This window comes from Semicossyphus pulcher, unplaced genomic scaffold, assembly GCF_022749685.1.
Source record: "Semicossyphus pulcher isolate SPU_LCO1_2020_fin unplaced genomic scaffold, fSemPul1.0.p SCAF_4, whole genome shotgun sequence".
NCBI classification, from domain to species: Eukaryota; Metazoa; Chordata; class Actinopteri; order Labriformes; family Labridae; genus Semicossyphus; species Semicossyphus pulcher.
The window spans coordinates 3,173,832-3,186,531 of NW_027211715.1; the positions used below are offsets into that span (position 1 = coordinate 3,173,832).

General features: G+C 44.3%; 2 protein-coding genes across 2 annotated transcripts in view; both read left to right on the forward strand.

The window, feature by feature from the left end:
- The first annotated feature begins 298 nt into the window (after positions 1 to 298).
- On the forward strand, positions 299 to 1,405 carry psmb11b (proteasome 20S subunit beta 11b). The gene has a single exon (XM_069679786.1). It carries the CDS (start codon positions 299 to 301, stop codon positions 1,403 to 1,405), a length of 1,107 nt encoding a protein of 368 aa, XP_069535887.1.
- A 1,173-nt stretch (positions 1,406 to 2,578) lies between these two features.
- The window catches only part of LOC138607209 (cadherin-11-like), a 58,665-nt gene continuing 48,543 nt past the window's right edge, over positions 2,579 to 12,700 (forward strand). Inside the window, exon 1 of the mRNA XM_069679787.1 lies at positions 2,579 to 2,614. Within this exon, the coding sequence (XP_069535888.1) occupies positions 2,579 to 2,614 (36 nt within the window). The remainder of the gene's footprint in view (positions 2,615 to 12,700) is intronic.

Here is a 12,700-nt window from a genome sequence, read left to right on the forward strand (position 1 = left end):
CATCCTCTTTGGCCTACACCCACGCAAGACTTTGAAGAAATGCGATCTGAAAAAACAAGCTGATACTGAAGCTGAAACTAATTACCCATGGGCTGCCGACTGCTTATGCTTCAAAGTCAAGTGAATGAGGCGTCTGTAACAGTTGCTGATGGGTGGTTTTCGATGACCACACATTGAAGAACACGCTCTGGTTGTGTATATAAAGGCTGATCGCTGCTTAATAGACGATGTAGATGGCATACAAACCTTCCTCTGACACATGAAAGTCTTTTAGATTAGAGGCTTTCTTTGGTCGTCAATGGCTTTACAGGACTTGTGCAATATCCAGGACAACTTCCTGGACAGTAAAAACGACGAGCGTTCGTCAGTGCCTTTTGGGAAGAAGACAGGTTGTAACTATGTGACTGGTTTGCCTTTCAGCAATGGAACAAGTCAGTTTAAATTCTATATACCTGTGGCAGAGTACCTGGATGAAAGTCCCATCCAGTTTGGGCAAATCAGAACTGTCCAGAACTCGAGCACCATCTTTTCTCAAGACTCCATCTTACCGTCCGTCTCCTTGCCAACGAGCCTTCCTCTGGCCTCCTCCGAGTCCGTCCCTCTGCCTTTCCCCATGTCTCACGGCACCACCACTCTGGCTTTCATGTTTCAAGGAGGAGTACTGGCTGCGGCAGACACTCGCTCCAGTTGCTCCGGGCTTGTGGCGTGCCCGGCTGCCCAGAAGATCCTGCCCATTCACAGCCACTTGGTCGGTACCACTTCTGGTACTTCAGCAGACTGCGCTCTTTGGAAGCGGATTCTGGCTCGAGAACTGCGGCTCTACCAACTCCGCCACGGTCGACGGCTCTCCACACGAGGGGCTGCCAAATTGCTTTCCCACATGCTTCACCCGTTTAAGGGGACTGAGCTGTGTGTGGCGGCTACACTGTGTGGGTGGGATGGAGGAGAAGATGATGAAAGCCACGGCCATGAAAGTGCAAAGGTTGATTGTGGGGAGACGACTGATCCGCCTCTGGAAAGGGCTTCCTCAACTACAGGTGTTCAACAGATCTCTGCCAGAAAGACAGCAAGTTTCTCCGGACCCAGTTTGGTCTACGTGTGCAGTGACGGCACTCGCCTGCAGGGAACACTCTTCTCTGTGGGCTCGGGATCGCCCTATGCCTACTCCATTTTGGACCAAGGGGTTCAGTGGGGACTGACGTTGAGCGAGGCCACATCAATCGCCAGAGAGGCCGTATACAGAGCAACTCACAGGGACGCGTACTCAGGAAACTGTGTAGACGTCTATCACATCTCTTCAAAGGGCTGGACTCGCAGGAGCAGGGAGGATTTGAAAGAGGAATATTACAGAGAGAAGGAAAGACAAGAGAAAAGGGAGAAACAGGACGTGACTTTGTCTGAGTAAAGACTTGAAACAAACAAAACTGGCATGAGAAAAGAAAAGTAAACATCGGGGAGTGTGTTGGAGACACATGATGGCAGATACTAAATTAATGAACAGGACAGACAGTTGCATCCTGCAGGCTTTTTCTCAAATGATTTGCGCATGCATATCGTTCCACCTAATAAACAGCTGATGTTTTGTTTGCGTGGAAGATAAAATGTATATTCTAACAGCCCTCTGCAGGCCGGCAATTTGATTAAGATAAAAAGGTAACGAATCATTTCAAGTAGGCTGTGAGAGATAATTATAACCTACTCCTGCAGGGCTCGGAGGCACGCGAACACGAGACAAACAGAAACATGCTTCCAAAAATGTAAACGTCTGACGTGCGGCGCTGTTAATGTATCGCTGTGTGTGACGGAGCTAATTCAGCTGGAGCAATAAACAGGAAGGAGCGGAAAACTGATTTGTGCCTGCTGTCAGAATTCCTCTCAACTTTCTTTGACACTTCAATAAATTAGTGACTTTGCTGAACTGCCTGTTCATTCTGTTTGAGCACTCTGGTAGTAAATTAAGCATGCGAGTAATTATGCAAGTGACAAAGGCTGCAAAGGATATTATGGCTGAACATATAGCGCTCTTTGTCCTTAAACTCGCTGCCTTTGTTTTCAGTAAAGGTCAGAGGGCAGGGGTGAAAGTTTTTAAGGGTGCGTAGTGCATACGAGAGGAGACTATGTAACACATGGACAGTGCTTCAGCTTGTCAAATATGTGAGTGGTTTTTTATTTTTTAGTATATTTTAGACTAAAAAGGTAAAAACGTTTGGAACTGCTCCGGTAGATAACATCAGGCTGTACTGGCTGCAGAAATACATCTCTTTTTTAAAGCTGACATATTTTAACCATGCAATCAATTTTCTATTATTCTGACGTGTTTTTGAATCACGCTGGTAAAGTTTGTTTCCTTTTAAAAATTGTACACACACTTTAATTTTATCTTTCGGAGCCTCTCCTTCCTCCTGAACTAACAAGCCGTTTTGCCATCCAAAGGTCAGACCTGAGCCACGACTGGCTGACAGTATTTGGAGTGAGCGCGTAGCCCGTCCCTCACGTATGTGATCACTTGTGGGGGAGCAGCCGCACTGCACTGTCACTCCAAAGTTGTAGAAAACATGGCTGCTCCGGGATCGGTTATATGAACGAGCCAGAACCTCCAGGAGGTATCGGAAAGGTAAGCAGCAAGAACAAGGTTCTACGTAGAAACCTGCAGCTGATCTGAACGGCCCGTTTCAGAGGCGACCTTTTTAAAAATGTCATTCTGGAAAAACACAGAATTATGCAGTTTTCAATGTGAACAATAAACACCCAAAGATGTGACACCCAAGCAAAATGTAAAATATACATTTAAAAGATATGGCCCCCTTTAAGGTAAGATCATTTCTTTGAAACCAGAAACAGCTGTTACATTTACAAAAACAGTCATTTTACCTCACAGAAAAAGGAGGCTGCAGGTCTGCGGCTGCCTCGATTGGTTAGTTTCTTTGTGTTTGGCTCTGATGTTTTACATGGTAAGATCAGATTGAACACAATGTATGCGTAACCTGCAATCATGCAAGAGTCAAACAGGTCGGGGCAGCTGTAGACAACAAACTGCATTCTATGAGGGTTAATTATTGTTTTTTACGATGGAGTCTGGCGGCTTTGAAGATCGGCAATGTAAAGGATGTTTCTGGCTTCAGAAAGCATCTGAGTCTCAAACGAAAAGGTCTCTCTCTGTCGGGATCCTTCCTGTAATGTTGTCAGACACTATCAGAGCCTGTCACAGGCAAAAACAAGAACTTTCAGTGGACGCACTTTGATCTGGAGCGTTTCCCCCCCCAAGGATTATGCTGCAGCCCCTTTCACGGCTGCCGACTGAAGCAATCTACTGGAGCATTCCCAACATTTTTGTACATATTAGTCATTTAAACAGCAATAATTTGTGTAAAAATATGGCCAGGGATTTAGGAATGCTGGGTTGTGGTTCTGTGTGCTTGTTTTTACAAAGTGGCTGAGTTTTTACTGCTAATGCACTCCAGTGTGCAGCCTGTATACATGCATGTGCTATTAACTGTATGGAATAAATTAGAGGCAGGCTTGCGTGATGATGCCGAACACATCTCCAGTGTAACATGAGAGCTGAGTGTCTTCTCAAACCTACACGAGTGCTGCTTCATGACTGACTGCCGCTGTGAGAGTACGAGGGGAAAGCCTCCCTTCCTCCCCAAACTCATCCATAATTCCCAGCTTCGGAAGTTCATTAATGACAGAATTATTGAGCGAGTAAAAACAAAAAAACAGGAGGAAACCAGTTCGGTGGACCAGATCTGAAAGTAGAAAGCAGGCCTGTCAGTACAAAACAAGTTGTGAGCGCAGGCAGGGACAGAGATGTGATTGTAGTCAAAGTTTGGGAGGCTGTAAGAGGAGCTGTGACTCAGTGGGTGCAGGGCTTCCTTTGCTCGCCCTCTTCAAAGCTTTTGGCTGATTCTACTTCTCACATCCAAACTCCAGCTAAGAGAAAAGCGAACTCCTCTGGATTTGACCAAGAAGTGCAAAGTCACATCAGTGCATGTGTTTTTTTTTTCATTTGTCTCGAAGAACTTTTAAAAATGTGACCCCAACAGTCGGAAACAGTCGGAGCTCTGAGCGTGTTTTTGCTTGTTATTCAGTCCCCGAGCGCTCGCACATCCTGATGTAGCTGACTGATTACCGCTCGGCTTTGTTTTGTGCTTGCACAGTAGTTCTGGCATTAATAAACCTCCGTATCCAGCTGTGTACAAGGGAGCTGAGGAGTGACCTTGGGGTTGCATGTTTGCTTTCTCGTCGTATCAGTGCACACTTGTCTCAGCACCACTTGTTCAAAGGCTCTCTTGGTTCTGAGTCAGAGGACAGAAGTTAAAAATAATTAAGCAACATCGATGTTCAAACGAGACTCCATAAAGTACTGAGATGCTCAAACGATGTGATTACGCTGCTGTGCTGAAACAGTTTTAATCAACAGATCAAATTATTTTCTTTGTTTCTGTCTAATTGAAAATATGCAAAACATTTGGATGAGAAACAAAAGATAGATAGAATATGTAGAACTGCAGGGAGGTAGAAATCATGTTACCCTGAATTTCAAACAGCAAATGACTTTACAAATAATATAAAATCACTCATAAAATAATCAGTCACATGTATCAGAGCGCCACAGCTGAGCAGACGAGGGTCCGCACTCATAGTGGCGGACAAACAATCAAAATGTTAAATATTCTACAATAAAGTTAAATGTTGACGGAAGCAGCTTTCTGAGTCTCTTACTGTGCAGACACACCGAACGCAAAGCGAATATTCGCCTCACGTTACTCGCCTGAGTTTGACTGCCGGATCAAAATCCGCATTTAAATAACAGGCGAATATTCGCCCTTTGCTTCTGGAACGGAGGAGAGGAAGCGGGGCTTATCTCCATGGTTACCATCAAACCATGAAAAGCTTTCGCTACACCACGTGACGAGAATTCGCAGAGGAAGTTAAATTTTTACAACTCACACAAATTTTACTCACTCGCGTCATTCACGACGCGTCATTTGCGCCGCCCAGCGCGAATTCGCGTCTACTCGTGTCATTGCGTTGACTTTGTACGGAATCTCGCGTTCGGTGTGAACACACAGTTAGACATTCACTATATCAGCAGCCACATGTGTCAATTTCTCCCTCTGAAATCAGTATCGGTCGGTCATAGTGTTGTGATGTTCGCGAACGATTCGATTCTTTTGAACGACTCTTTGGTGCAAACAACGGGAACCGAGCCGTAGGCGAGATCCACCGCCCGCCCAGATCCACTCCGCGTCTCCGCTATACGAGGGCGCGTGCAGCGGAATGATATCGTCCGCTATGTTTGTTGTTGTTTTGTTGACATCTCTGTTGCCATACAGGAGTTGAATCATAAATTATTGGCAAATCAATGACGTTGATTGATTGTTCCTACATTATTCTGCTGTTTCCTTTTAAATTTTAAAAGCACTGAATCTTAAATATGCGTGTGTGTTGACACGGGAGAATACAGTGCAGGCACGTTCGCAAGTCCGACCACTCTCTCGCCTCGGATCTTATGGCTCCGTTTCTTTCCGAGAGCCAAACGGAGCCATAAGATCCGGCTCCCTTCAAAGATCCAATTCCAGGAAACATCTGGCCGATATTATGAGGCCAATACAGGTTTTATGATTTGCATTGATATGAAAACAGTTTTTACCAAACATATAGACCAGGTCTGTTTTCATTTCAGCTCCAAAATTCACTCTAACAGCCGTCATATCTGTAATGTACGATTCTACAATCAAGGCTGAACTGCAGAAACGTGGATACACCAAGAGAAAAAAACAGACATCATGTTCTATCCGTTCAAATCACTGGAGGAAACATCCCATCAGAGTGGAAAAGAAGGGGGTAATTACAGTCATACATTGTAGACATGTTTTTAGCTAATGGTGAAATTTCATCTTTTAATGCATCCTTGAGCAGCAATCATTTCCTGGCTCAGCTTCTGGGTGAAACAAAAATGGTAAAGATGATTATGCAGTCTGTCTAAATTTAAGCAGATTAAAAAACACTGGTTTGCTTCAAGGAACAGATTCAGCCAATAACCAGGAAATATGAAGGGATTACACTTTACATGATAATAAATGTGATAATTAGAAACCAAAGCTGCGGCTTTAAAGACGTTTGATTTGTGGGTACACTGGGATGCTGAGTGGTCACCATGCGTCTTCAAAAATAACAGGCTTTTATGATGGCAACCAGCACAGCGAGTGTTAGGGACAGGCATCAGGAACAAGAAGAGGAAGTTGTGTTTTTAGCGTCTTTAAAATGACGTTAAAATGTCAAAATCTGAGCCTGACCGATATATCGGCCGGTCGATATTATCAGGCCGATATTTGCCTGTCGCAGATATATTGGCTTCGGTTTTTACTAGTGCTGTCAAATTAATTTTTGTTCATTTTTGCGATTAATTTGAAATATTAACGCAGCTGTGTTTACTTCCTGTGCCCAGCGACTCTCTCTCTCCCTCTTGGCGACTTTTTTCTAAAAGCGACTAAAAGCAAATTTAGCGTCTTTTTCAGACCAGTGATATATATTATATTGTAATTCACTCCCATGTATGCTGCTCAGAGTAACCGCAGTTCACGGCTCCTCTGCCAACAGCTCCGAGTCGCTCTCTCCTCACGTCCCGAGCGCAGGCAGTCAGCGGCAGGCGGGGGCGGGCCTGGGGCAGCGGGCAGGAAGAGGACAGCAGCCAGTCTGGCAGCTCGCTCGCCGCAGCAGTGCTGTGACAACCGCCACACCGAACCATCCTGGCTAAAGATGGATAAGGACAATGATGGTTTTGAAATTCAACTGGCACTTGAAGGCCGGGGTTTTGTTATTGTTTCTTTTAGTAGAAAATCTGCCTTTCAGGCTGACAGTCAGTTGTGATGGACTTTAGGGTTTTATTGGAAATCTGTTCACAGGAGAGAATCTGTTGAAAAGATGCTATTAAACAAAAGTATTTTAACTTTAATATATTTCTTTTGTGTTGATTCTACATTAATTTCATGATTTTACATTTAAATATCCATCATTACAAGCTTCAGTCTTAAAGTCGAGGTGAAATGAAAAATCATTTTAATCCTTTTAGATCACATCCCCGGTAATATTGTGCATCTATTTGACAATATAGGCCAAAAAAAATACGGAAAATCCATTTCTTCGTATTCTTATTTCAAAATCAATTTTTTCTTCCGGTAAAACTAAATTTCACGCGTGCTTACGTAAGTTAGCACCAAACAATTTCAACCAATCAATCTGCAACATTTAGCCGCAGAGCACCAAGAACGCTCGGTCAGTTATCTAGCTACTGCGCTGTGGAGAACGTCTGTCTACGCCCACTTCTCAACGATCAGATCAAATCTCTAATGATATGTCCCGCCTGCACGTCCTGTTTCACTTGGAAATACGTCACGATACGGAAGCTAGATACTCTCGAAATGCCGTTTCAGCTCGACTTTAAGAAGAAAAAAGCGATTAATCGCGATTAATCACAGCAAACTGTGCGATCAATTAGTTAATGTTTTCTAATCGATCGACAGCCCGAGTTTGTACACATATAAAACAGAAAACAATGCTTGGGCTCTTTTAGAAATGGAGGTATTATGTGGTTTGTCCAGCAGAGGGCGCTTCAACTCTGCAGTTTACAATCTCCTTTGCACTGTCTGCAGCACATGTAGCTTAGCAGCACAGCTAAGACGGATGCACTAGCATTGGTTGACAAAGTATAATAATATTCTGAATAAATATTCTGTCATGATAATTATTCTACAAGAATTCACTCTGTTGGCCACAATGTTTGTAATCTGTGACTTTCTCTCCTCGACATTCGGAGCAGGAATCAGTCTCATATATCTGCACACTCCAAATGTTAAGGGGTCGTTCGGTCTGTGGGGACTTGGCTTGGGAACCGGAGGGAGGCCGGTTCAAGTCCTGGTATGGACCAAGCGTGGAATTGGGGCTGGTAGCTGGAGAGGTGTCCTTTCCTAATCCCCCCTGGTCGGGGTGCATGTTCCTGTGCAGCCCCCTCACTCTGAGATCTCTCCATTAGTGCGTGTACATGGAGTCCTGTTTGTGCATGTGTGTATTTCGGGCCTGTGTGTGTAGCATGTTTGTACTAACAGAGTGAATATATTGAATTTCTTAACGACTAGTTAAGAGACCAAAAGGTGCAAAAGAAGATGTTTTTCAGAGCTTGAATAATGCAAAGAAAACAAGTTCATGTTCACGTTTAAAAAACAGAATACTAATGTCACAGATCAATATCAGGTGAATAACCTGGTTTTTAATCTCAGCTCTCATGCAGCTCTGCATGCTCTCCTCCAGTCTGTCAGGGTGCTGCTGGGTGACGTTCGGCCGCTCTTGGAGCAGCTCGTCTTTGTTTGATAGCTTGTGACCGTCCATCTCCCTCTCGATCACATTCAGGAGATTTTAATGGGGTTCACATCTGGTTTGAGCCGGCCGTGACATGAAGAGAGAGATGCTGATTAAAGGAACAACAGGAGGGGACTCTTATGGAATATTTAAAGCCAAATCATTTTTGAAAAATTAAAACAGAAAAAAAAATGTTTTTGTCAAAGAATAAAAATGTTAAATATTCTAAAATAAAGTTTAATATGAAGGAAGCAGCCTTCTGAGTCTCTTAGACATTCACTATATCAGCAGCCACATGTGTCAATTTCTCCCTCTGAATTCAGTATCGATCGGTCACAGTGTTGTGATGTTCGCGAACGATTCGATTCTTTTGAGTGGCTCTTTGGTGCGAACAACGGGAACCGAGTCGTAGGTCAGAGCCGTTCTTTTTATAGCTGTGACCAAATTTCACCGCCCGCCCGAGATCCACTCCGCGGCTCCGCTATATGAGGGAACGCGCAGCGGAATCACATCGTCACGACAAAGTGCCGACGGTGAGCAACATTATAACCCTCCGCTTAAGTTTGTTGTTCTTTTGTTGACTACAGAGATCTATCATAAATTATTGGCAGATCAATGACGTTGACTGATTGTTTCTACATTATTCTGCTGTTTCCTTTTACATTTTAAAGCGTGGAATTTTAAATATGCGTGTGTGTTGACACGGGAGAATAGAGTGCAGGCACGTTCGTGAGTCCGACCACTCTAGCTGTGTCCCAATCCACGGGCTGCAGCCTTCGAAGGAGGCGGTCCACGGAGGATGCTCCATTTATAGCCTGCGTAGCTGAACTGAAACGAGATGGTCTGGTCTACCCTTGCGTCACCAAACGCTGCTCCTGTTGGCTAGCAACAGGTAACTAGTGGGCTAACTAGCTAGCATAACTAACGCTGCGTAAGTTAACCTATTATTTTAAAGAATTTGTTTCAAGGGCCCTTCGTTTTCTGATACATGTGTGACAGTAGCTATTTGATTGAGTTGGAACCAAAAACATTTTAATTCATTGTATTCCTCAGCCGTTTTAAAGTCCGCCATCTCGTTTGAATTGCCGCACAATGCATCTCGGGATACAGTGGGCCGCAAAGGATGCATCCGATGCATCCTTTGCGGACGCATCTGGAGGAGCCTTCGAATTGGGACCTTTGACGTTGCCTTCAAAGGCTGCAGCCCCTGGACTGGGACACAGATTCTCTCACCTCGGATCTCATCGCTCCGTTCATTCGGCTCTTGGAGAGGAAAGGAGCCATAAGATCCGGCTCCCTTCAAAGAGCCGTAATTCCCAGCACTAGTCAGTCAAGATCCCATGCCTGGAATCATTTGGCCGATATTATGAGGCCGATACAGGTTTTATGATTTGCATTGATATGAAAACAGTTTTTACCGAGCATATAGACCAGGTCTGTTTTCATTTCAGTTCCAAAATTCACTCTAACAGCCGTCACATCTGTAATTTACGATTCTACAAATCGCTCTTAAGAGTTTTATAATCCCTCGGGCTCTGACTGACAAGTTGAAATGTCATAAATAAAGTTGGCCAGTTATGTGAAAAAATAAATCAGAGGAAGAGTTTTTTGGCATTCTGATTTCATGACTACGACCTTTACATTTCACTTTATCCTCAGACTGCAGAAGGATCTTCCTCCTCTTATACTTGGCACTAAGTCCTGCAGGATTCTCGACATATCGACTTTATTGTGGGAATCCAAAGTATAAGAATATTTTAAGAAATCTTCCTCCTCTCTTCTCTCCTTTATGCCTGCACTCTTCCATCCTGAGAACCGAAAATGGTCATTTGTCAGTGTGGGTAGGCACTGTATGTGTGGTACTTAGAGGTCCCTGTGTATCCTCAAAAATAGCAGGCTTTTATGGTGACTATCGTCCCTCTGATAGTCAAAAACTAATGGAGAGGGAGGGAGAGAGAGAGAGGAAAGGAGGGAGGGAGGGAGAGAGAGAGACTGGGCTAAGTGGACAGACCTCGCGTTGAGCTCAGATGAACCTCGGCTTTCTTTCCCACGTTGGATCATTTCAGCATCACCGGAGCAGCTCTGCAAACACAAACACGGTAAGCTCGCCTCTTCTCCAATAACCGACTTTATTTTAATCTCCACGCCTCTGTACTTCATTGTCCTTATAATCCTTTACAAGTTGCCGCTCCTGGGCTCTCGTAGTTAAGATTTTGGAAGCTTTAAACGCTTCGGCGGTTTTTAACTGTTCCAAACCGCTCTCCTTCTGCTGCCACGAGCAGATGTTACCACGCGCGAGCTGTTAAGGTGGAAAAATACACGGGATATGAGGGACAGGTTTTGGGAAAGCAAGCCTCCTCTGAGCGTCTGAACTGAGCGCCAGGCTCTGACAGATGGTGCGGATAATAACGCCGTGCTTCCCGGCTCATTTTCTGGCTCCTGTGTATGTACGCGCGCGCTCGTTTAATGTTCACCTGCCGCGTGCGCTTCCACTCTGGGACTCTAATGATGATAGGGTCGCCGGACTTCAGATTGTAGCCGACAGCGATGTTGTGAGCACGCTGCTTTCGTTGTAATAGTTAGCCCAAGTGTGTAAAGCACATTAACATGCATCAAGTAGGTCATTCTTCTGGTTTCCTCTAACAAGACAAGGTCACGCTCCGGGCTGTTTGGTGTATCTCTACTAGATATGCTAATGAGCAGTCCAGATGTGAGTGTGCGTGCGTGGCTGAGTGTGTCTGTGTCAGAGACCAAAGGGAAGATGCAGAAAGCAATCGTGTGCTCTGACAAATGTAATGCCCTTCTGTGCTCGTGTTTGGAAAGCCTTCTGTATACAGATTCTGGTTCTTAAAGTTGTGTATCGTCAAGTTCAGTTCAAGTGCAATTATATAATAGTATATCACATTATATTATTTATATTTTCAATAATCTTATTACTTATAACTCTGTATGGATGTGATATGATTGGTCCCCAGAGACCATGAAATGCCAAACACTGCAGTTCCTCCAGTGGCCACTTGAGGCTGGCTCCAATAGTGAGTCAATCCCCATAGAGCCCCATGTTAAAATGTCCAACTTTACAGCAGAACTAAACATGTTTACAGGTATAAATAAACAGTGTTGGTCTTCATAAACTGTATAAATAATGGACGTAGCCACCGTGACGTCACCCACTGCGTAAATGAAGCCTCGAGTGCGGGATGTAGCCACTGCCATGTTGGTTTCCTGGAGCCAGAAGTGACCATATTTGGATGAGAGGGAGGTGCTGTAGAGGAGCGATTGGTTGGCACCAAGTTTCAAAGCTAAACAGTCTGTGTCTGTGGCTGACCCATTAAGTCGTGAATGAGTTTAACTTTGTGTTTCCCACAGAGGAGATTCTGTTTGTGTTGGTGACCGACTGCAGCTGTTTATTTATCAGACTACAGACGGAGCAAACTCTCCGCTCGCTCGCCCGGTGAGAGAGCGGCAGGTAAACGTCATGTACTGCTGAACGTAGAATAACCTGTCTCTTCATCACTACGGCTCGCTGTAATCTCTCCGGGGACAAGCCAACAAGTTCTGACTCCTATTTTCTGGCCGACGAATAAATAAATGCTTGATAAACACTGAACAAGCTACCAAGCCAGCTGTAGCGAGCATACCTGCTACTTAGTGCCAAAATATATCAATTCATTAATACTAGAATTTAACTGACCAAAAAGCTGGAGCTCAGACTTCTTGAACGGCCAAGAAGTTCCATAAATCCCACAGAGAGAGAGACACATTATTTGTCCAAACTTTGCATGAAAAAAACCCCAAAAGGCTCCAACAACACAAACAGGTGAAGTTCAGCTCAGTGAGCGTGTGTCTGTGTCTGCCAGCTGCTCCCACCTGTCACACAAGTGACCCCGCCCCCTATAATTTAAGGCTTGATATAATTAAAACAGGTGAGTACAGTTATCTTGAACAGTAAAATCAGTACCAGGCTGTAAACATGTTTATTCCTGCTGTAAAAATGAGCATTTCCCATCTGCCTTAATGTTATTATTTAGTTTCTGGAGCCTCAAGTGGCCACTCGAGGAACTGCAGTTTTTTGCACTTCCACATTGGCTTCATTTTCCGAGGCTGCCGCTTGGTTTATACCTCATTTCCCCATTTGTGACAATGAGATGAATTTTTACGTTACCCACTAATCCTTACAGTTATGTATAATTATGTTGTGGTTGCTTTACGTGTGAAGTAGGTGCTGCTTGTTGTCTGCGAGGAAGCTTCTTATTTTGCTGGTGAGGGGAGTTCTAGTTTTATTTTCCTGTATATGTCGGCACTTAGCAGGTTTCTGTGTCTGTGCTCACCATACCTC

What these genes read in the sequence shown, in the direction of transcription:
- psmb11b (XM_069679786.1), top strand. Translation starts at nt 299, where the DNA reads ATGGCTTTACAGGACTTGTGCAATATCCAGGACAACTTCCTGGACAGT.